At 56.6% G+C, this 23676-nt stretch overlaps 2 protein-coding genes and 1 long non-coding RNA gene across 3 annotated transcripts; all 3 read left to right on the top strand.

The window, feature by feature from the left end:
- Positions 1-1644: 1644 nt before the first annotated feature.
- LOC141727324 (alpha-N-acetylneuraminate alpha-2,8-sialyltransferase ST8SIA3) lies at positions 1645-8666 on the top strand. The gene is made up of 4 exons (XM_074533797.1): positions 1645-1960; positions 3502-3624; positions 5348-5905; positions 6078-8666. The coding sequence occupies exons 1-4, from the start codon at positions 1791-1793 to the stop codon at positions 6358-6360; spliced, it is 1134 nt and encodes a 377-aa protein (XP_074389898.1). The 5' UTR covers positions 1645-1790; the 3' UTR covers positions 6361-8666.
- Positions 8667-8691: 25 nt separating this feature from the next.
- LOC141727325 (uncharacterized) lies at positions 8692-9978 on the top strand. The gene is made up of 2 exons (XR_012578346.1): positions 8692-9648; positions 9680-9978. It is a non-coding gene; the product is annotated as an uncharacterized LOC141727325 (long non-coding RNA).
- A 3104-nt stretch (positions 9979-13082) lies between these two features.
- LOC141727330 (one cut domain family member 2-like) lies at positions 13083-23031 on the top strand. Its single transcript, XM_074533810.1, has 2 exons — positions 13083-14365; positions 21433-23031. Exons 1-2 carry the CDS (start codon positions 13228-13230, stop codon positions 21717-21719), a joined length of 1425 nt encoding a protein of 474 aa, XP_074389911.1. The 5' UTR covers positions 13083-13227; the 3' UTR covers positions 21720-23031.
- Positions 23032-23676: the final 645 nt, after the last annotated feature.

The following is a 23676-nucleotide window of genomic DNA, read 5'->3' on the forward strand; positions in this document are numbered from 1 at the left end:
CGCGATCTACGGTGTCACAGGAGCTGGGCATGCCATGACCCACCCAGACATGGGTCCCCAGCACAGGAACAGGGTCCCCAGCACAGGCACAGGGTCCCCAGCAGAGGAACAGGGTCCCCAGCAGAGGCACAGGGTCCCCAGTAAAAGCACAGGGTCCCCAGCAGAGGAACAGGGTCCCCAGTAAAAGCACAGGGTCCCCAGCAGAGGAACAGGGTCCCCAGTAAAAGCACAGGGTCCCCAGTAGAGGCACAGGGTCCCCAGCAGAGGAACAGGGTCCCCAGCAGAGGAACAGGGTCCCCAGTAGAAGCATAGGGTCCCCAGCAGAGGCACAGGGTCCCCAGCAGAGGCACAGGGTCCCCAGCACAGGAACAGGGTCCCCAGCACAGGAACAGGGTCCCCAGTAGAAGCACAGGGTCCCCAGTAAAAGCACAGGGTCCCCAGCAGAGGCACAGGGTCCCCAGTAGAGGCACAGGGTCCCCAGTAAAAGCACAGGGTCCCCAGCACAGGAACAAGGCCCCAGCAAAAGCACAGGGTCCCCAGCAGAGGCACAGGGTCCCCAGTAAAAGCACAGGGTCCCCAGCAGAGGCACAGGGTCCCCAGCAGAGGAACAGGGTTCCCAGTAAAAGCACAGGGTCCCCAGCAGAGGAACAGGGTCCCCAGTAGAAGCACAGGGTCCCCAGTAAAAGCACAGGGTCCCCAGCAGAGGCACAGGGTCCCCAGCAGAAGCACAGGGTCCCCAGCAGAGGAACAGGGTCCCCAGCAAAAGCACAGGGTCCCCAGCAGAGGCACAGGGTCCCCAGTAAAAGCACAGGGTCCCCAGTAGAGGAACAGGGTCCCCAGCACAGGAACAGGGTCCCCAGTAAAAGCACAGGGTCCCCAGTAGAAGCACAGGGTCCCCAGCACAGGAACAGGGTCCCCAGCAGAAGCACAGGGTCCCCAGCAGAAGCACAGGGTCCCCAGCAGAGGAACAGGGTCCCCAGCAGAGGCACAGGGTCCCCAGCAGAGGCACAGGGTCCCCAGTAAAAGCACAGGGTCCCCAGCAGAGGAACAGGGTCCCCAGCAGAGGCACAGGGTCCCCAGCACAGGAACAGGGTCCCCAGTCGAAGCACAGGGCCCCCAGCAGCCTAGGCCCCCCATGGCTGAGCCATGCTCAGCCCTCATGCATATCTGGGGGCTCCATGGGGCCCAGGGGGTCCCTGTGGCTGCCAGACTGGGCCACATAAGGTTTTGGGGGTCACTTGGGCACCCCAAGGCAGTGGGAAGGGTGGTCTGGGCACCTTAGGGTTGCTGGGGGAGCACTGGTGATGTCAGGGTGGGCACACTGTGGGGGAGCTGCTGCGGAGGAGACCCCGAGGCTGTTGGGGGCACTGGGGCTTTTGAGGGCCCACTGGTGGGGAGAACTGCTGTGGAGCACACCGCGGGCCGTTGGGGGGTGCTGCGGCTTTCCGGGGGGCACTGGGGCTTTTGAGGGCACACTTTGAGGGGACGTTGGGGGGACACCTGGTGTCGTTGGTGGGCCCGCTGGTGGCACAGGGCCTTGCCGGGGCCTCGCTGGGCCTGCCGGGGGTCACCGGGGCGCAGGGCTGCGCCCGAGGCCGTCCGGCCGCGGCTGCCGGGGGAGCGGGGGGGCCGTGCGGGGCCGTGCGGGCGCTCCCGGCTGCCATTTCACCGCCCCGTCCCTCCATTTTCCTGCGAGCGCGGCGGAGCCGGCCCGGCCCCGGCCCCGCCGCCGCCCCCAATGTAGCGGCGCGGCCGCCCCGCACCCGCCCAGCCGCGGGGCCGCCTCCGGCATGCGGAGCTGCAAGATGGTGCGGGTGGCCAGCGTGCTGGGGCTCGTCATGCTCAGCGTGGCGCTGCTCATCCTGTCCCTCATCAGCTACGTCTCGCTCAAGAAGGACAACATCTTCGGGGCGCCCCGCGCCGCCGGGCCCCGCATGTACATGTTCCACGCGGGATTCCGGTGAGGCGCGGCCCGCCATGGCGGCCCGGGCCCGGCCCGGCCGGGCAGCGAGGGGGGCGCGGAGCGGGGCCGGACGGCGCCGGGAGCGGCCGCCGCACGGGCCGGGCTGCGGGGAGGCGGGCGGGGGCACCGGCACGGCCACGGTACGGCCGCGGCGCCGGGCGCTCTCCGTGGTGCTGATGGCGGCGGCCGCGGGGGCGGGTCGGGCTCGGCCGGTAACGGGCTGCGGGTCTGTGGGGTGGGTGTGTGTGTGGTTTGTGTGTGCACGTGTGCTGTGTGCTTGCGTGGGCGTCTCTGTGTCTGCGGGGGTGTCCTCATGGGTGCTGCACGCATGTCTCTATGTGTCTCTGTGTGTGTGGGGGTGTCTCCGTGTGTGTCCCCATGGCTGCGCACGGGTGTCTCCATGAGTGTGCGTGGGTGTCCCCATGTCTATCCGTGGGTGTCTCCATGTGTGTGCCTCCATGTGGCCCCATGTGTGTGCACGGCTGTCTCTGTGTCTCCATGCATTCCTGTGTCTGTGCCTGGATGTCTCCATGTGCGTACACGGCTGTCTCTGTGTCTCCATGTGTGTACATGTGTGTACACATGTGTGCATGGGTATCTCTGCATCTCCATGTGTCTCCATGTGCGTACATGGCTGTCTCTGTGTCTCCATGTGTGTACATGTGTGTGCATGGATATCTCTGCGTCTCCATGTGTCTCTATGTGTGTACATGGCTGTCTGTGTGTCCATATGTTCCCATGTGTGTACATGGCTGTCTCTATGACTCCATGTGTCCATGTGTGTGCATGGCTGTCTCTGTGTCTCCATGTGTCCATGTGTGTACATGGCTGTCTCTATGACTCCATGTGTCCCCATGTGTGTACATGGCTGTCTCTGTGTGTCCATGTGTACATGGCTGTCTCTATGTCTCCATGTGTCCCCATGTGTGTGCATGGCTGTCTCTGTGTCTCCATGTGTCTCTATGTGTGTACATGGCTGTGTCTGTGTCTCCATGTGTCCATGTGTGTACATGGCTGTCTCTATGACTCCATGTGTCCATGTGTGTACATGGCTGTCTCTGTGTGTCCATGTGTGTACATGGCTGTCTCTGTGTGTCCATGTGTCCATGTGTGTGCATGGCTGTCTCTATGACTCCATGTGTCCATGTGTGTGCATGGCCGTCTCTGTGTGTCCATGTGTCCCCATGTGTGTGCATGGCTGTCTCTATGACTCCATGTGTCCCCATGTGTGTGCATGGCTGTCTCTGTGTGTCCATGTGTCCCCATGTGTGTGCATGGCTGTCTCTATGACTCCATGTGTCCCCATGTGTGTGCATGGCTGTCTCTGTGTCTCCATGTGTCCCCATGTGTGTGCATGGCTGTCTCTGTGACTCCATGTGCCCATGTGTGTACACGGCTGTCTCTGTGACTCCATGTGTCCCCATGTGTGTGGATGGCTGTCTCTGTGTGTCCATGTGTCCATGTGTGTACACGGCTGTCTCTGTGTCTCCATGTGTCCCCATGTGTGTGCATGTTTTGGCGTCTGTGCCCACCTGCAGGTCTCAGTTTGCACTGAAGTTCCTGGACCCCTCGTTCGTGCCCCTCACCAACTCCCTGGGCCAAGAGCTGCAGGACAAGCCCTCCAAGTGGGTGTTCAACCGGAGCGCCTTTGCCCACCAGAGGTGAGCCAGCACCTGGGCGCTGGCACTGCCCGGCTGTGCCCTTCCAGCGGCATTAAGGGAACGCAGCACCCTGCTGAGCACTCTGGGCAGCTAAGGGAACGCAGCACCCTGCTGAGTGCTCCGAGCTCTCAGGAATTTGCCAGGGGCAAGAGACAAAGCTGAACCAGAGCTTTCCCCCAGACACTTGCAGCTGTCCCGAAAGACTTGATTATTTCAGAGCAGGACACCAGGCTGCAACACACTTAGTTATTGTACTAGAACGTGACCCAGTTTCCTGGTGTGCAAGTGGAATTGTCGTTACTCCAGGGTAAATAGCAGTGGTTTAAGAGTGGGAGCATTTGGCCTGTAAGGCCATGACAGGCTGTGCTCGTGGAGGCCAGAGGCACACAGAGAAAGTTCCCAGCTGCTGGCAGCTCTGAGCAAGTGCAGTGCTGCTCTGCCTCCAGCTCCGCTCCAGCTGCGGGGGCAGGCACACAGCTTTGTGCTCTTTATACATACATCTATTTGCTGATTGCATATATTTAGCATTTCTATGAAAGAAAATAAAACCATGTAGCCATTTAGGACAGCTACTGCCACGTTGGACCGTAATTTTGTCCTGCCAAGTGCCTGCTGGTTTAGGGGCTGCCTGGTGGCTCTGCTCACATGTCCCACCTGCGGAGCAGGAATGTGGCTCTGTGGCCAGGCAGGACGGGGCTGCTGCAGCTCTCAGGGCAGGGTTTGGGGCCGCAGTCCAAGGACAGCAGGACAAGCACTGCCCTTGGCTCTTAGTCCCATCTTTTCCTGTGTGACAGGGACAGTGGCCCCCCTCGGTGCTGCTCCATCCCTGGCACCAGCAGCTCCATCAGCCTGCTCCTGTGCTACCCCTCGGATGATTTTAGCTGATGCCTCAAGGAGCTGCCTCTGCACTTGTCCGTCAGCCAGAACCCATAATTAGGGCACCCAGTGGGACTCCATTAATGCTCAGACATTGGAGGATGTGAGCTGGAGGAATGGTTGTTTGTTTTCCATAAACATAAGTAAATAAAGTCCTATCAGTTTCTAATTTTATGCCCTGCAAGGGAAATTCCCAAGCAGGGCTGGTTTTGTTTGCTTTGTAAGTATCCCTAATAACCCTCCTAAAAGTGCTGCTGTGCTTGCCCAAATATGAATTAAGGAACTATATTTGCATAGATGGAGACAGTGGCTGTCGCTTGGTTTTGTGATTGGAAGCTTGTTAATGAAAACATAAATATATATATAAATTGTCTCCTGTCAATTCAGTTGGATACCCTGGGTTTGTTTCACGTGCCTCGTGGCTGCAGCAGGAATGAGAGGCACACAGAGCCCCAGCAGAAAGCTGTGCCCACCTGTGTCACTGCCCAGACAGGGCAGTGCAGTGCTGGCTGGCTCTGGGCTTGTAATGGGAGCTGCACCCCTTGCTCTAAGCAGCCAATCCCGGATTTTAACCCTGACACTATTCCAAGAGGCACAGGCACAGCCCGAGCTGGCATCAGTAGGGACCAGCCGGTAAACCCAAGTGGAGCTCTAACTGAAGAGCCAGCTCCCTCATTCCCATCTATTTATATTGATTTAAAAACCACTGCACCATGTTGCTCAGGAAACTACTTCAGCACACTTTAAATTAAAAAAAGGAAAAACATAAGTCTAGGTGGCAAACAAATCCTCTGCAAAAAAGGGTAATTAGAACTCCTTGTTTTCTGCTATTTTGTTCTTGTTTTAGGCAAGAAATCCTTCAGCATGTTGATGTCATCAAAAACTTTTCTCTGATCAAGAGCAGCGTACGGATCGGGCAGCTGATGCACTACGATTACTCCAGCCATAAGTATGTGTTTGCCATCAGCAATAACTTCAGGTCTCTGCTGCCTGACGTGTCTCCCATCATGAACAAGCACTACAACATCTGCGCCGTGGTCGGCAACAGCGGGATCCTGACCGGGAGCCAGTGCGGGCAGGAAATTGATAAATCGGATTTTGTCTTCCGCTGCAACTTTGCTCCGACCGAGGCTTTCCAGAAAGATGTTGGAAGGAAAACCAACCTTACCACCTTCAACCCCAGCATCCTGGAGAAGTATTACAACAACCTCCTGACCATTCAGGATCGCAACAACTTCTTCCTAAGTTTGAAAAAGCTCGACGGGGCCATCCTTTGGATCCCCGCTTTTTTCTTCCACACGTCGGCGACAGTCACGAGAACACTGGTTGACTTCTTTGTTGAGCACAGGGGACAGCTAAAGGTCCAACTGGCTTGGCCAGGAAATATCATGCAGCACGTTAACAGGTAGGTGGCCAAATACATCTCCTAACGATTTTTCCCCTCGTGCCTGATGTGGGAGGCACATCTGGCTAGTCAGGGGCACTGCTTGCCAGAGCCACTGATGTTCTGTGGCTGCTTCAGAACAGCCTCCAGCTATTCTGAGCAGCCCGAGTGTGAGTGCCTCTTGTTTTCCCAGGTACTGGCGGAACAAGCACCTGTCCCCCAAGCGGCTGAGCACAGGTATCCTCATGTACACCCTGGCCTCGGCCATCTGCGACGAGATCCACCTGTACGGATTCTGGCCCTTCGCCTTCGACCCCAACACGCGGGAGGACCTCCCGTACCACTACTACGACAAGAAGGGAACCAAGTTCACCACCAAGTGGCAGGAGTCCCACCAGCTGCCTGCAGAGTTCCAGCTGCTCTACAGGATGCACGGTGAAGGACTGGCCAAACTCACCTTGTCGCATTGTGCCTAAGAACCTAAATCTTGAAGTGCCAAACAATTGTCTAAAAAAGTGCCCAAAACCAAATTAAACATTCTTCAGATAGAATTCTAAAAAGGAAACAAACCCACCCTAGAATCTTTTCCATAATTTAAAGATGCTTTTTAGCTACTGCTCATCCAAGGTTTCAGCGTATTTAGCGGTGCAGAAGCTTTTATCATGTTCTGTGGATGCGATTTGTGCAGCTGCAAAGTTGAAACATTTTGCATTTCTAGATAAGCCACTCAGTATGTTTTAGTATCTGTTCATATTTTAGCATTTTACTGAACACCCTAAATGATTTTATTGTTCCTTGCCATTAGAGCTAGAAATGCTACTTTTAAAAGGTTTTGCTTCTTTTGTATCTGTTGCTGTCAATAGCTCAGCCTTGCCGTGGCCGATGGAGGAAGCCACTCGGAATTCCAGCGCATTGTCACACGCAAGCTCCTCAGTGTGGATCCTGATTTCCACCGCTTGGGTATTTTCCTATTTACTGAATTTTACATTTTTTAAAGAATAACAAGAAGAAGGTCACAAAGTGGCTCATACCTTAGCTAGGTGTTTATATCACTCTTGGAATACTTCAGTGTTTTAATTCCTTTCGGGACAGATCCTAGTCCAGACTAGACAGATGGAGGCATGTTCATTCCCATCCAGCTGATGCCATTCTGTCATTTGATTTTAAACTTCAACCACCACAATATACAGAATTAGGCTTCTCTGGAGACCAATTTGGTGAGAAAAGCCCCAGACCCCATCCCTCTGCTTGGCCAGGGACTGGCAGGATGGGCATAAATGGAAGCCAGGTGCTGGGATTTTTAAAACCAGCTTTTGTAGGGAAGTGAGCAGAGCTGGAGCGCAGGGAAGAGGCAATGCCACGACCAAATTTCCCCATTTATGTCTGTAACTCACCAGTCAGCCAGCTGGAGCAGTGTCCCCCTTGTCCCATCACCAGCAGCACTCCGAGGCAGGCAGGGCAGCTGCTTCCTTGGCACCACAGGAAATCCAGCTGTTTGGGGACAGGACAGACAATAGGGTCACTTACAGCTGGGGAGTGTTGGCCTTTACATCTCAGGATAAGGGAGCCTGGGAAATAACTGGGTTTCTTATGAGTATGCTGGCAAGTATTTAACCTTTTTTTACTGTTCTGAGTGAGAACTGACCCCACAATGACATAGATTTAAAATGGCACAAGTTAATTTTCCTTGGCTTCTTTACCTGTGTTCAGACATAGGAGATGAGGAAGGAGATCTCCAGCACAGCACCCAAGCTGAACAGCCCAGGCATGTCCTGGTGCCCACTGCAGCCAGGATGGTTCTCCCCCACACCCCTGGGTGGAGAAGGAGCTGGTGGCTTTGTCCTTCATTGGAAATATCCCACATTTCCCAGCTCACGGAGCCACAGTGGGGCAGTGGTGATGTCCCCGCAGTGACCGGGCACCGCTGCAGGCACCCTTCTCCACATGCTGGAGCACACAGATGGTTTAGCCCCAAGCCAGAAATTGCACAGGGAAAGAAGAGCTCTGCTCTGGTCGTTAATGAAGGGCAGGAATGAATAATTTCTGCTGTTGTTGCCTATGGAGCTGTGCAGCAGCCATGCTGGTCACTGGGGTCCATGGTAAAGCAGTGCCCAGAAACTCCAATCCTAAAGGCAAAGAGCCCACGGGGGTAGAAGGGTCACCCCAAACCCTGAGTGACCCTTCTTGGCCTCTCTGAATGCCAGGTATTTTTATCAAGAGGCCTTTTACCAGTTTCCTGTGGGGACCCATCACTTCTCCTCAGCAAATTAAAGAAATGAGAGCTATTATCATTGTACTGGCATGAAAGCAGGGAGCAGTGTGCTCCATACAGTTCTGGAACCTCCTGTGGTCCTGGAGAGGGCCAGAACCCCCTGCCAGTCCTGGCGTCACCACCAGAACTTTCCAAAAGCACAAAGAGGCACCGAATGCAGAGAAGGAAGCACAAAACTGACTGCAAATATTTGGGAATGGGAATACAGAAAAATTATTGACAGAACGCCATATTACATCATTGATTTTTAAGCAAAACTCCCCATCGATGCTCCAGACCCACATTGAACATTTCAGAATCATTGATTTTAATGGGGAGTTCTGCCCCGTGATCGATGGCACAGCATAGCCCACAGTAAATTGCTTCTTAGTATCAATATTCTTTTGCCCAAGCTTGTGCAAGGTGGAAAACCATCTCAAAGTGCACAGCTTTTGTTCTGCCAGGTGGGCTCTGAGGGAGAGGTGAGGATGGCAGGGGGTGGACAGGACAGTGGCTGAGGAGGAGAGGCTCTTTGGGCTCTCAAATGAGAGCTCATTTGTGCTGCCTCTCTCCAGCACAAATGCCTTTGCATTAATAAAAAAGCATCTTTATTATTTATTGAATAGTTATTTACAAGGTGCTGGGGGCTGCCCTCCTCGCTCAGGACAGCCAGTGGCCCCTGCAAGTGGCATCACCTTCCCTCTCTTTGTCCCCAAACCTTCCTGCATGAATTCCTGATGGTCCAGGGAGAACTCTCCTTCCCATGGCTGAATGTCTAGACAAGCCAACAGAGCTAATGCAGCGGGATCGATACCTGTAAGTACAAAACATTTGAGGCTCCAAAATCCAGACAAGTCCTCCTGAGCAGCTCCCTCCGTTGGGAGACCCTGCTTGGCCCTGGGCTGCCAGGACAGTGTCCAGTGGCAGCCACATCCCTCTCCAGCCCCTTTGCCAAGGTGCCGGGGGTGTACATAGGACTGGGAATACATGTTTCCTCTCTTCTTTTATACATCTTGGCTCTCTATTTTTGTTGCTTGCATCTCCTTGGTGAACGGTAGCAAGGCACGTGAAAACAGGCATTTGGCTACCAGGTTGAATTGCAAGACTAAGCCAAAAAAGCAAGAGATTGTGAAACAGAGCTAACTGTGAATGGAGGCTGCAAAAACAGGGCAAATAGGAAAAAGCAGGTTTTCTGTAAATGAATGTGTCTTTATTTCAATGGCTCTACAGTTCAACGCCTGATGGAGTTGTTTTCGATAAAAAATATAAACATTTAAAAAAAAAAAAGAAAAAAATGCCAGAATTGTAATAAAGGTTTCCTTAGTAAGGGCCATACTAAAAGCATCGTTTATTTTTCAATGGCTGATGTTCATAAAGGGCCAGGGCACCTCTCAGGTGAGTGGTGGGAAGGACGCTGCAAGCGGATCTGCTCCAGCCCCATGACCACGGAGAGCCTTGGGACAGGGGCTGAGGGCTGGCACCAGGCTGTGTGTGTCCCCAGGGCTGGCACCAGGCTCTGTGTGTGTCCCCAGGGCTGGCACCAGGCTCTGTGTGTGTCCCCAGGCTGTGTGTGTCCCCAGGGCTGGCACCAGGCTCTGTGTGTGTCCCCAGGGCTGGCACCAGGCTCTGTGTGTGTGTCCCCAGGCTGTGTGTGTCCCCAGCCCAGGCTGGAGCACAGCACTTGGTGCCCTGGCTCCCCTCAGCACGAGCATCGGGGCTCGGGAGCTCTCAGTGTGATCCCGTGGTGAGATGTGCCTGCAGCATTGACTCATGTGCCATAACCTGATATTGAATGCATTGTTTTTAAATAAAATGGTTTCTTGTGCATTGGGAGTCCGTAAAACTCCACTGCCTCTGCTTCTTCCTTATTATTGTTATTTCCCAAGCTGCTCAGGGCCGCTGATAGGTTTTACTGGAAAACTTCACAGAGGAGTTGCCAAAAGTGTTGCTTAATGCTGCCTATATTTAATTATGCAGTGCAACAGGCTTGGTGAGAGGATCAAATTCTGCACTCCTGTGAAATAGGTGAAGATAAAAAGTGTGGGAATCTGGGCAGTGATCAGCTCAGGGTATTTGCTCATTAAGGTGAGTTACATCCCCAGGAACATCTTACAGCCCACTGCTGTTATTACTTGTTCCAGGTGACCTGCTGCTGGCTGCAGCACTGCAGTGCCCTCACTGGCAGGAATCCTGCCGTGTTTTTAGGAGCTCACATGAACTCCCAGGACAGAGTGCCTCAGGCTGGCAGGCACAGGAGCAGAGCCATGCCAGATCCTCTGTCCGTGCTGTGTCCCACCGCTAACATCCACTACAGCCCATATATTTATCCTTGAGACCATCCTGGCAGAGAGGCGGGAATTTATAGTCCTGTAACCCAATGTGGGTATGGTGATGGCATAGGAAAAATCCCTTCCCTCCTCTGCCACTGGAAAATGTGAGGAAGGCTCTGCTGGCCATGGGTGCTGGGGCTGGAGGGTGCCAGTGGCCAGCATGGCTTGAGCCCCCTGCCCCATGTCCAGCTCTGTCCTGAGGGGCTGAAGCTGCTCCCTTGTGACAGCAGTTTCAAAAGCCAAAGAAAGCACTCGCAACGTTTGTTTAAAAGCAGGTGAAAATGACGCCTGCAGGCCCTGGCCAGCTGCTTTAGAGGAGAACTCTGTGTGCCTGTGCCGGGCCCTGCACTGAGGCGCCACCCTGCAGCCACCCTTCCCTGCACGGTTTGGGTCAGGTGCGAGTGCTGCAGGACACCACAGAGAACCCCAGAGAACAAAACACGAGAGGAATTACATTTCATATTCCCAGGGGAGCCACAGCCCGAACCAGAAGGATGCTGGGCAAGAAAGCTCAGCCAGGCCAGGTCAATCTCCAGGTTTGTCCCAGCCTGCCGTCCCTGGCCACCCCACCGCTGCCTGCTGTGGCAGGGTTGGCCCGGCTGCAGGCAGACAGGCGAAGGGAAGCTAACAAAGAAACGCCCTCCTCCCTCCCCCAGGAGCAGGAAAGCCTCTGGCAAAGGCAGCCATGCGGGCAGGGAACGCTGTCCCGCCGGGCAGCCCCAGCTCGCTGGGCTGGAAGCAGCAGCAGCAGCCCCCCGGCACCGCTCCTGCCCACCGTGCCCGGCTGCCAGCTCGGCCGCACCTTGTCCTGCCTGCGTGACAAAGGACACCCGGCACCCTCCTGCCCCTGCCCATCAGATCGGACCCTCGGCTGCAGCTGCACCACACAGGGACATTCACACCTTGATTCCCAGGGAGGTTTTGAAATTAACTTGGAAAGACACCAGACTTAGACACGACGGTGTGTAAACAAAACATTCTCAGGGGACGCAGCCATCGGGTGCAGGTTTGGAAAGAAAAAGTCAAAGACCTGATGAATTTGTTGGAGAAGGAGAAGGCAAGGCAAGAGGAAAAGAGGGGGAGGACACAGACACCAGCTCATCTGCGGCACCAGATCCCCATCAGGGTCTGCCCACCCACCCTCCTCCCGCCTGCCCAGAGGCACCTCCGTCTCAGGAGCGCTGCACTCGCCTCTTTTTTCTCCAAATCAACCGCAACTTTTGCCTTCCTTTGGGAAGGACAAAAAGATTTCACGCCTAAGTTGCCCTGAACAAAGGCACCTCACGCCACAGCTTTCTTTTCTGCCTTCCTTTTTTTCCCCTCACCACAAGCTGGCAGCGGGAGGAGTAGCTGGGGTGGGAGGAACTCCACTTTATACCCGCCTGATAGTGCCAAAAAGCAGCTCAGAAAACACCGTGAGCTCCAGAGACATTGTGATGACAGCATGGAAAGAAATTGATCACTATCCTTTGGGATCTAATCTGTAGGGAAACTGGGCGCTGTCATTCACAACCTGTTTGCAAGGAGACGCCAGGCGCTCTGGAGAGTGAGGGTCCAAAAGGTGACATTTCTACCCATATTCCTCTTTTAGTTACTGGAAAGACCCAGTGGAGGTGGAACTTTCACAAATACGGGGACGGTTATCAGGGCCGAGATAAGGACTACACAAAACTCAAGGACACTCAAGGCTGCTGTTGCTGCTGCTGATTAAAGGAGCAGGGGGAACTGCACAGCTGGGAGCAGCGGGCACAGCCCGACCCGGTGTGTCTTGGCACGGGGGCCCTCACGGGCTGTGCCATAGCGGGCATGCCAGGGTGTGCCGTCCCCTCGGGCCCGGTCCCTGTCCGCTCCCATCCGCGCTGCCAGCCGCACGGCCCGTGCCCTGCGGAGCTGTGCGCTGCCCCTGCCAGCCGGGAGGCTGAGGGCCGGCCCGAGGAACCGGCCCTTCCCTGGGATGAGGGGAGAGGGCCTGTCCGTGTGTGTGTGCACCGGGAGCGGGACCCCTCAGCCGTGTACCAGCGGGCGGCACGGGGATGGCGGGCTCCTGGGACCCACCATCCACCCCCGGGTGAGGTACGTCCATCGCACCTTAATAATGAGCCCGAATTCAGCCGCACTTAAGGCAACTAATAACCAATAACCAACAGCACAGATCAGCGCTGTACCTTGGTTTGCAGCAGCGAACAGGGAGGCAGCAGGGCCGGCTGTGTGCAGCGGGGCCCCGGGAGCCGGCGGCTGAGGGCTGGGCTGAGGGACCGGGGGATGCGGAGCCACTTGCCGGGAGGAGAGCCGTGCGGCCGCCGCGCAGCCGACACCGCATATCCCCGTGTCGGCGGTACGGGAGGAGCCCCGGCCGCTGCCGGGGCCGGTTCCGGGCTGATCCCGGTAGCTCCCGGCGGCACCGCACGCTACAAAGGCGGCGGAATCTTCAACGGCCCCGCCGTCCCCTCACGTCCCCTCACGTCCCCTCACATCCCCTCACGGAGGCCACGCCCCCCGACCCTCAGCCCACCAATCCTCCCGCGCGCCCGCCTTTCCCGCCCTTCCCACGGCCCTCACGCCCGCCGCCCCGCGATTCAAGCCCGGCCCCGCGGGCGCGGCCGGGGCGGAGCGGCCCCGGACAGCTCCCGCCGCCCGCAGACGGCGGCGGCGGCGGCGAGGCGAGGACATGGCGCGGGGCCGGCGCGGCGGGCCCGGCTGAGCCGCCGCTGCCCGCGGGGCGGGCGGCCCCGGGCCGTGGCGGCCGCCGCCCCGATGAGCGGATGAGGAGCGGGCGCGGCGGCCGGCGGTGCCTGGGCGGGGAACCGGGTGCGTGCGCCATGAACCCCGAGCTGGCGATGGAGCCGCTGGGCAGCCTGCACGGGGCGGCGGGGCACGAACCGGAGATGATGGGCAGCCCCAGCCCTCACCACGGCGGCCGCAGCGCGGGGCCGCTCCGGGTGCCGCCCCCCCCGCCGCCGCCGCCGCCGCCGCACCAGGAGCTGCCCCCCGCCGCCCGGCCCGCCATGGTGCCCAGCATGGCCTCGCTGCTGGACGGCGCCGCCGAGTACCGGCCCGAGCTCTCCATCCCGCTGCACCACGCCATGAGCGTGCCCTGCGAGGCCTCGCCGCCCGGCATGGGCATGAGCGGCACCTACACCACGCTGACGCCGCTCCAGCCCCTGCCGCCCATCTCCGCCGTCTCCGACAAGTTCCACCACCCGCACGCCCACCCGCACGCCCACCACCACCACCACCACCAGCGCCTGCCGGGCAGCGCCGGCGGCGGCTTCGCGCTCATGCGGGACGAGCGCGGGCTGCCGGCCGTCAACAGCCTCTACGGGCCCTACAAGGAGGTGCCGGCCGTGGGGCAGAGCCTCTCGCCGCTGGGCAACGGGCTGGGCCCGCTCCCTGGCTCCCAGCAGGGCCTGCACGGCTACGGGCCGCCTGGCCACGACAAGATGCTGAGCCCCAACTTCGAGGCGCACGCGGCGATGCTGGCGCGGGGGGAGCAGCACCTGCCCCGGGGGCTGGGGACGCCCCCGGCCATGCTGCCGCCCCTGAACGGCGCGCACCACCCCGCGCCCCCCGGGCCGCCGCCGCCGCACGGCCCCGCGCTGCCCGCCGGCCGGGAGCGGCCGCCCCCCGCCGCCGGCCCGCAGGGGAGCGGCGCGGGGCAGCTGGAGGAGATCAACACCAAGGAGGTGGCACAAAGGATCACGGCGGAGCTGAAGCGCTACAGCATCCCGCAGGCCATCTTCGCCCAACGAGTGCTGTGCCGCTCCCAGGGGACCCTCTCGGACTTGCTGCGGAACCCCAAGCCTTGGAGTAAACTCAAGTCCGGCCGGGAGACGTTCCGCAGGATGTGGAAGTGGCTGCAGGAGCCGGAGTTCCAGAGGATGTCTGCCCTGCGGCTGGCAGGTAGGTGCAAGCCGGTGCCAGGCGGGGAGCGCAGCGCGACCCTCGGAGCGCAGCGCCGAGCGCCCGGCCGGCCCCGCAGTGCGTCCTCCGCCGGCCCGGCCCGGCCCGGCCGCTTCCCCGCTCCGCCGTGACCCGCGGGGCTGTGCGCAGCTAGCCGGTGCCCGCCTCCCGCAGCACCGCGCATCCCGGCTGTGTCCGGCGGGGCTGTCAGGGGCTCGGGGCCGGCGGAGAGGCGCGCTCCGCTGCCACGGCCGGGCGGCGGGGCCGGGGCTGCTCTCCAGGGCCGGGTGCTGAAGGTGCGCACTCGGCACCGCACCGCGCTCTCCGTGAGCATCCCTCCTGCGGCTGCCGGGCGCACCGGGGGGGGCGGGCGGGGGCTCCGCGTCCCGGGACAGGCGGGGCCGGTGGGAGCGGGCGGGGGCCGGACCCCGCGCAGCCCCCGCGGCCCCGGCCCGGCCGCATTGTCCGCGGAGGCCGCGCGGGCGCCCCCTGGCGCGGTCGCGGGGCGCCGCAGCCCCCATTGTTCTGCGGGGGCCGCGGGGGGGGCGCGGGCAGCGATCCCCGGTACCGACCCCCGGTACCGATCTCCGGTACCGAGCCCCGCACCGCCCCCGGCTCCGAGGGGAGCGGGACAGACCCGGCCAGAGCTGTGAGGCCGTGCGGGGTGCGCCCGCGGCGCGGTGGGTGCCCGGTTGTGGCCCCCCGGCCGGTCCCGCGCGGGTGCGGACCGGGCCCTGCCGTGGAGCACGGCCGGGGCTGCCTTCCCGCTGCCCGGGAACCGCGCAACCCTGGACGTGGGTGCATAAGGACACGGGGGACTGTGGCACGGGCAGGGACAAACCGCAGCATGGGGTGGGGGCCAGGGGCCGGGGCGCTCTGCTCTGACAGCGACGAAAATCCCGGGATATTTGTGCCACGGAGTCTGCCGTTCTTTTATTTCAATAGATCCCGACGAGGGCAGATCGTTTCCCAGTGTGCAGGTACACAGCGGGCTGTTCCCCGGAGGGCTCCGAGGGGCCCCGGGGGTCTCTGCCGTGGGGAGATGGGCACAGGGAGTTCCCTCACGAGGGGCAGCTGCCGGAGAGGCTGGGATGCGGCGGAGCAGGGCGAACAGGAGCCATGCATGATTGATGGCCTTAATCCCTGGCCGACCTCTAAGCAGAGGTGCTGCGGGTTAAACACCCACGGCCTGGGGTCTCCGGAACTGCCGTGGAGAGTGCTCGGGCTCTCCGGGATGCGGGGCAGTCCCGGTTCGGGACAGGGACGCTGATCCCCTGCTCGGCTCCAGCGCTGACTGCAAACTGTCCCTTCCAGCAGCCGCGGGCATCCGGCTCCTCTGTGCCTGCAGCCGGGGGAAGGTGCCGGGCTCTGACAGGGGCGTCGGAGCGGCACAAGGGGTTCGGCTATTTTGCCGAGCACGCGGTGATGTCGCCTTCACAAACAAACGTGTATCGAGAGGGAAATCGATGCAGATAATGTTTAGAAGATTAAAAGAGCATTAATGCTGGCAACAGGAGCATCAACGCGTGGACCCAGTTTTCATTGATCTGGAACCTGAGCCGGCTCATTTCCAGTAACGTGGCTGGTGCTTTTCCTTCCCAGCACTGGTCCCGGGTGGGGGGTTCCCCGTGGAGCCCTGCACATAGAGCAGAAAATCAGGAATCACAGCTGCATGCACAGTTATGCCTGTAAAATTCTGGGTCTCTGCTTTACCAGGCCCCCTGAATGCCTCTGCATCCGGGAGTAAAGTTTGGAGAGAGCTCAGGTGCTAAGTGGCCATGGACTCCCCATGGAGCGGGAAAGACCTTTGCAAATTACCTTTCCCTTCAGGAAATCGATTATTTTAATTTCCTTTTATTACCACGTGTGAATATGCGGCCCCATTGCCTCAGTGCTTCCTTCTCCCCCTTCGCTCGCTTGCTTAAATCCCCCTGAGCATGGGGAAAAAGCCACAAGTATTTCAGATTTTTAAAAACCAAAAAATACCCACCAGGTACCCACCCCAAGTGGGGTGAAATCTGCTGTCCTTGAAGGCAAATCCCCCTCTCCCTGTGGGAGCCGTAGCAATGCGGGTGTGATCAGTATTTTTTTTCCTTATTATAGATGTCTAGTGTTGTCTATCCTAATCCAATGCCGTGTTGTTATTTCTGTGCTCATTGTCTTTTCTCGGGGGTCTGTAGGAGCCCGAGGTGCGGAGCGGCACTGGGCAGTTCCGCGGGCACAGCGCCCTGCCGGCTCCCGGTGCCCGAGAGCGGGGCCCCCTCGGGACGGACAAGCCCTACATTTCTGCGGGGTCAGCAGAGCGCCCCGCCGCCTGTTTCCCTTCTGCCGTGCCCTATTGGTGATGAAACGCTTTTGTACCGAAACACCACGCGCGGTTCATTGGAGCTGTCAGTACCACGGAGAGCGGCGGAAAGGGACCGGAGCGGGGCCGCACGGGAGGAGCGGAGCGGGACCCGCAGCCAGACGAGACCGCGGGGTCCCCCCGTGCCCGGCGAGGCGCGGGTGGCAGTGCCAGGAGCGGGCGGTGGCAGTGCCACATCGCAGGGCTGAGCCCCTGCACCCCCAGGTGCCCCAGCCGAGGAGAGGGTGTCATAGTGAGCACACTTGTCCGCCCTTCCTCTGCCTCTTTGTGCCCTACCAATTGTTTCTTCCCTGGATTTTTAGACTATGTTGTTGTCTGCATCCCCAGCTAAAAGTGAGGCATGATGACATCTGTATCAGGCACGTTACCTGTTTATAAAGCTATTTCTTAGCACTGAACTAAATATACAGGTATGTAAAGGTTCTTTGAAAGGTGCTTAGTGGCTTGAAATATTGGTGCTCTCTTCAGCTATAGATTAGTGGTTGTGTTTGAGCAATCCATGCGGTAAATTGTGGTGCTGGCTGATAAATTGTATTTCTCATCTACCAACTTTCCGAAATCATCCCCTGCCCCAGCTCTTTGTTCCACATCATTTCTGAAGGCGTTCCTGCCACACAGAAATCTGAATCCTCTTTTTGCAAAGCAAACGAGTTTTATCAGTTTCTTGATTATCTGATGAAGTTCATTCTGAGTACATTTTGGCTTAAATAATTTCTGTATTTTCTCCACTACTTTTTAAAAGAAACAATGAATTGTCCATCAAGTGTTACTCATTCTGAAGCTGTTTTCCTTAGAAGATTTTCCCCCCAGCATCTCTTTTTTTTTTTTTCCTGTATCTCTTGCCCATCACTGTTTGAACCTAAATACCCCAGTCTCAAGTATTCCTCTCCAGCTGAAAATTGCCACAATTGAGGAATGCAGAGGTGAGAACATTTTTGACAGGATTATTTCCCAGTAACCGATGTCGGCTCTTCCCACCCTCTGTCTGAGCGTTTTTGCCCCGCGCTGTGGCCCCGGGTGCTGCTCCTTGGTGCTCCTCCCTGGTGCTATTCACAAACCCTTGTCCCGGGTGTTGCTGCCGCCCAGCAGCTGCAGGAGCTGTTCCTTCCCTCCCAATTAGCCGCTACAGGGAGATGCCAGGCGTCCTGCAGTCCCCAGCACGGAGCACTAAAGCACGGCCGCTCATCAGAGCAGCTCCCCTGGAGCCGCCTTCAGAGCGCGCACGGGGTGTGCCGGGAATGGAGCTCGGGGCTGAAAGGGACTGCAGGCATCGCTTGTCCTCACGGCCTGCCCCTTTCTTCAGCATCTCCAGACGGGGATTTTTTACCTAAGCGATCTCTTCCAGGGCTTACAGGTACAAAAAACCCTTAATGACTGGCCTTAATCTCACTTTTTGTCTTCTAAACCCTTTGCTTCTCATCTTATCCCCACTAGACACAGCGAGGAAGAACACTCCCTTCCTTCTGATAGCAATCTGTTTGTATTTAAGGCTCCCATCCTGTCTCCTGTCTTCTCTGGAAAAAGCCCATCATACCTGGGCGATGAATATGCAGGGAAAGCACTGTATCCAACGGGACAGATAATACATCTCTTTTTCCAAGGTAAAAGATTTTGTATCCAGCTCTATCAATCTTGCAGACTTTTACATAAAAGGCTCTCTGATTTATGGAGGGGTTTGCACACAGAAATCATACCAAACAGACTAATCTCAAATGGGTTTGGTGATAACATCAGCCAGACAACTCGCTGATGGCAGAGAGAAATGCAATCAAAAAAGAAATTGGAGTGTTTTGGGGTTGTTTGGGGGGTTTTGAGCTATAAAATCAAACTGCTCCGTTGTGAAAAAAGGGACTCAAACCACTGGTAAATGCTGCTCAGAGGAATTATTAGACAAGCGATAGAGGCTGGCAGGTTCCCAAAACGCAAATTGTCTCCAAGACCAAAATATCTCTCAGTAAGCAGGGAACATATTTATGAGCAGCGGTGATTTTCCAGCAGCTCTCATCCCCTCATAATGGGATGGGAGCACGAGGCATTAAGCTTTGGCAGGCAGGAGTGAAGGCAGAGCAGAGGAGGCTTCCCACACACCTTCTCCTCTGTGCTGGGAGGGAGCAGCAGCTGGGGGACCCAGAGAGCACCTTCCTGCTGTGAACTTCTCAGAGCACCGCAGCAATCCTGCTTCTCCAAGCAGGGAGCGCCTCGCCATTGCAATGGGTGAGCAAGCAGATCTTCCCTGGAAGAACAGAATGAACCCTGTGCCACACATCCAATCTGTTTTTCGGGATAAAAGCCATCAAGGGCATTCCTAGGGTTTCAAAAGTGAGGAGTTTGGGGTGTGTGCAGCAGCAGTGGCTGCCCACCCCGACAATGTGATTATTTGCATCTTCATTCTGATTGCTCCTTGTTCCATAATGATTTTGTACACAGCGGAGTACTTAACCTAATTTGTATTGATCTCAATCGCTCTCATTCGTGCATACTTAATTCAGAGAGGTAATCAAATTGATTTCTGAGGCCTAGTTTTTAAAAGATTGTAGTAACAGGGATATACAAGGGGTTGCTTTAAGTGAATCACAGCAGGAGAAAAACATTTTAACTCTTTATAAAATGTTTTGATGGTCATTTCATTGTGTTCAGCATTACCAGAGTAATTACATTTCCCTCACACTGAGTCCTCTCCAAAATCGAATAGAGGAGCAGTTTTACTTCTGGCATTTTGGAAAGCCTGGGCTGGCTGGGTTCCTCTCTGGTGGGGAAGAAAATGGAAAATCAGAGTCATTGCTGCAGAAAGTCAGGCAAATGAACTGTGAGTAGGGAAATTCAGAGTGATGATACTCAGGGTGTCACAGTGCAGTGTTGGGTCCCTGCATCCTCTTAATGCCCTTCAAGCTGTGGGGCTCCACTTTGGTCCATCTAAGGGAAGCAGCACTGACCCCAGTTCTGAGCAGTTCCTGTGTTGTTTCCATTGAAGAGCATCTTTAATCCAATGAAGAAGAAAAATCTTTTCTTTTATATTTTTATGTATATTTTTTTCCACAGTTATGGCTTTCAGTTCTTGCCCGTTGTCCATTTTCTTCCATAAGATATGTTCAGGTTTAACCACAGCTAATAAATCAAATTGTGCTTAGAATCCAGATGGTCTCTTCCCTTCCCTCTGCTGTTAAAACCTTTCTCTTTCTTCCCGGAAAATCACTTGATTTTATTAGAGTGCTCACCCCATTTTTCTCTGCTGAGAGATGCACGTCAGGCGCAGCGTTTGCCTTTGTGGGGCCTTTTCAAGAGCAAACTCAACAGTTCAAGGAAAGTATTTACTGAATGCATCAAAAAGCACCTACCTCTGCATTATTTATTATCAGATACCAATAACTGTAAAACGCAGAGTATCTCAGGACATAAATTAGTGATGGTAGGAAACACTCCACTCGTCCCAGTGTCCCGGAACCGATTAGGAGCTGCAGCAAAGATGCTGCTGCTCATCATGTCCCCAGCACCAGGGACATCACCTCCTGGATTCTGGACACGTGGCCAAGTGAACCCAGCTTAACATCTGCTTTTTTTTTATCTGTGCAGTGTCAGGGGTGCACTCAGAGAGCCCAAACCCTTCCCTCCTGCTGCCTGTGGGGTAATGGCCTCACAGAGCATCCCTGCTGCCGTGGTGTGCTGGGAACGTTCACCGCAGCCCCGCTCTGCTTTCAGCCCCACTCTCAGGACCAGCTTTGGGGTGCTTTGAGGTCTGGCATTCACCTCCCTCCCAGGGGCAGCTCGGCTGCAGCCACTGGAGTTTGTCAGGAAAATAGGAAAATAGCCCAGTTTCCTGCAGAAATGCTGTGAGCTCCTGTCCCTGCATGGAAGGAGACATCAGTGCCACAGTGGCTGAGCCAGGCTCCACACAGGTACAGCCCGGACTGGGTTAATCACAGACACTTCCACAGTCTGATTTTTACTTTTGGGCCAGCTTCATTTCACGTCCCAGACCTGCAGAATTATTTAACAGGGCTGCTTAAAACCCGCCCGCTTATCAGTTCTCTGGGCTCATTTTGTCCCAGCACATTACCTAACCATGTCAACATATGGATTTTCTCTCTGTGCCCGCTGCAGACGGCCTGGGCAGGCTATTTTTAAGTGTGGGTGTGCTCGGGCAGCGGTATTGGTTTCAGCACTTGCTGTTCTCTCTCTGCTAATAAATACAGAGCAGCTATTAATACAGATGGGGTTTAGGATCCATTAGCAGGGCTCAGCGATGGCCCAGCACTGCTGCCCGGCGTGACCTGAGCTCTGAGGCTGGCTTCACCCTCGGGACATGCCCTGGGGAGGGGACGGGCATGGCAGCGGTGCCCGGGGGTGCTGGCACTGCAGGGGAGGAGCCAGGGCCTGCCCTGGGAGCTGCCTGGTGCTTTTTCCCCTTGGTGCTCACACAAAGTTGCTGCTGCTGGAGCTTTCACTGGGGTTTGCTTTGGGCTGTTTCAAGGGGCTAAACTAACGCACAGCTGTTATTCCTGGCCATTGAGAGGTACTGGGGATGCAAAAGCAATGCAGCCCGCTGGATTCCTCTGGGAGCCCTCTGGTCCCAAGTGCCAGCGTGGTGCTGGCTCAGCTGGTGGCACTGCCCGCACCGTGTGACAGTGCCCGCCGTCGGGGAGGCTGGCAGGGTCTGTGGGCACCCCCCTGACGCTTTCTCTCTGTCTCTGCCGCCCCCTCCCAGCCTGCAAGCGCAAAGAGCAAGAGCCCAGCAAAGAGCGGAACAACTCCCAGAAGAAATCCCGCCTGGTTTTCACGGACCTCCAGCGCCGAACGCTTTTCGCCATCTTCAAGGAGAACAAGCGTCCCTCCAAAGAAATGCAGATCACCATCTCCCAGCAGCTGGGCCTGGAGCTCACCACCGTCAGCAACTTCTTCATGAACGCGCGCCGGCGCAGCCTGGAGAAGTGGCAGGACGACCTGAGCTCCGGGGGCTCCTCCTCGGCCCCCAGCACCTGCCCCAAGGCGTGAGGGGCGCGGCGCGGCCGGCACAGCGCGGAGAGCAGCGCGGAGAGCAGCGCGGAGAGCAGCGCGGCCCCGCGCCGGCGACCAAAGCACAATCCCCGCAGCCGAGCCCAGCCCAGCCGGCCCCACTCCCGCGGCTTCTCTCAGCCTTAGCAGGCGCAGGCTCCACTTTAACCTCTCTCCACACAATGCTATGCTCAGGACAGGCGAAGCAGGTCTGAAACGTAGGGGAGTCGTTCTTGAGGCAGGTTTCTCCTGAGCCCCGGGTTCCCTCGCGTGCCCGGCGCCTGCCTGTGCTGGCCACACCACCCTGCGGCCGCACGACAACGGAGCACAAAGTCGGATACTAAAAACCCAAGACCCTGTTTTTAAACTCAGGCATGGTTTTTTTGTTAAGTGTTTTAGGGAAAGATCAGATTTGAGGTTTTTTTTTTGGTCGGTTTTTTAGTTTGATTGAATCAGCTTGTTCTTGGATCAGAAAAGTTCAGTTCTCTTGAGCTCGAAGCATCAAGCACAAAGCCGGTAGCTCCAGCCAGGGCCCGGCGCTGGGCTGCCCAGGGCGGCTGTGCCAGCTGCAGCCTGACATCCCGGGAACACCACGCGAGCCTCCAGCACAGCTGGCAGTTCCTCACAAGCTCTGTGCTTGTACCTAATGCACACTCAGGAGGTCGATGGAGCTGCTACAGTTCACGGAGCAAACACTATGTTTTGGAACTTAGATTAATTTACATTGTTACATCCTTTTTAGTTTCTGAGAATCTGGTTTCTCCTCGGCAGCAGCTGTTACCAAAACCTTTTCAGCGTTCAGTGCGTTTTTGTTCATTTTATCAGTATTTTATGGTACTTTCAAGCAGGAAAAGAAACAGAAACAAGCCCTTCAGATGCCACTGACCGTTTCAGATGTGCCGCGTTTAGCTCTATCGCATCCCTAAGTTCCTTTTCCCTGCCAGCTCGCCGAGCCGGCAGGAACACAGCACACCAAAGAGACAGGATTTCTGCAAGCCAAAGATGTTTATACCTTGCCATTTGTCCTTGTGGCCGCTGGTTGGTGCGGGTGGCTGGCCGGCGAGCCCCAGGCCCTCTCTGCCGCCCTGGCGGCGGCCGCCGGCTGCTGACCGGCCTGGGCTCCGCCACAGACACTTGAGACTTTTTTATGTACTACTTAATCGAAACCAAAGAAACGTTTTCTGCACCTACTTCTTCTGCAACAAACTGTTCCATTGAAAGATAAAATAAAAATTTAAAAAAAAAAAAAAAACCAAGGAAGCATGTCAGGAAGCAAACGAGTCCCACACTGTGTTCTACAAACATCTCGGACGTTTTGGGAAGCAGATCTCAAAGAAAGGGTTGACAAGAATGAGAACAAAGCAAAGCCAGTACAATTGCTGCTTCATTTGACAACTCAAGTCCTCTTAAAGTCGAAGATTGTCTTTAATTTGTGCCTATGCAGTTTTTTCAAAAGAACAAGGAACAGAGCAACCAAAACCTCAACAGCTACAATACCAAAGATGAGGATTCTCACTACTTGTGTTTCAGTTTGTTTCTCCTCTTGCACGACTAATGCACATAACCCCACTGATCTCTGGACAGGTAACCACTCGTGAGTCTCCGTGCAGCCAGAAGGGTGGGTTCGTTTATGTTTTCCCTCTTTCTGCCCCACATGGCACCTCTCTGAGAGCTGCATGGACTCCAAGTGAGGATGTTGGGATACTCCCTGGTGCATCTCCTCCCTGCAGGGAACATTGGGGGCTGGCTGTGACCTGTGTGTCTGGAGCCGTGGACAGCCACCCTCCTGCGTGTGACATCGGTCCTGTGACCTCCACCCTTCCTTCTCCTCCCCAGGGATAAAACTTGCAATATGTGTGTTCCCATCTCTGTCACTGTGAGTGCTGAGCAGCGCCACAGCCTGGCTCCAAACCTCCCCCTGAACCAAAACCAGTATTCAGCAGTTCCTGGGGCACTT

This window comes from Zonotrichia albicollis (assembly GCF_047830755.1).
Source record: "Zonotrichia albicollis isolate bZonAlb1 chromosome Z unlocalized genomic scaffold, bZonAlb1.hap1 SUPER_Z_unloc_1, whole genome shotgun sequence".
NCBI lineage: Eukaryota > Metazoa > Chordata > Aves > Passeriformes > Passerellidae > Zonotrichia > Zonotrichia albicollis.

Coding starts and splice junctions, on each gene's coding strand:
- LOC141727324 (XM_074533797.1), top strand. CDS start 1,791: ATGCGGAGCTGCAAGATGGTGCGGGTGGCCAGCGTGCTGGGGCTCGTC. Junction 3,625..5,347: donor AGCGCCTTTGCCCACCAGAG/GTGAGCCAGCAC, acceptor TTCTTGTTTTAG/GCAAGAAATCCTTCAGCATG. Junction 5,906..6,077: donor ATCATGCAGCACGTTAACAG/GTAGGTGGCCAA, acceptor TTGTTTTCCCAG/GTACTGGCGGAACAAGCACC.
- LOC141727330 (XM_074533810.1), top strand. CDS start 13,228: ATGAGGAGCGGGCGCGGCGGCCGGCGGTGCCTGGGCGGGGAACCGGGT. Junction 14,366..21,432: donor GTCTGCCCTGCGGCTGGCAG/GTAGGTGCAAGC, acceptor GCCCCCTCCCAG/CCTGCAAGCGCAAAGAGCAA.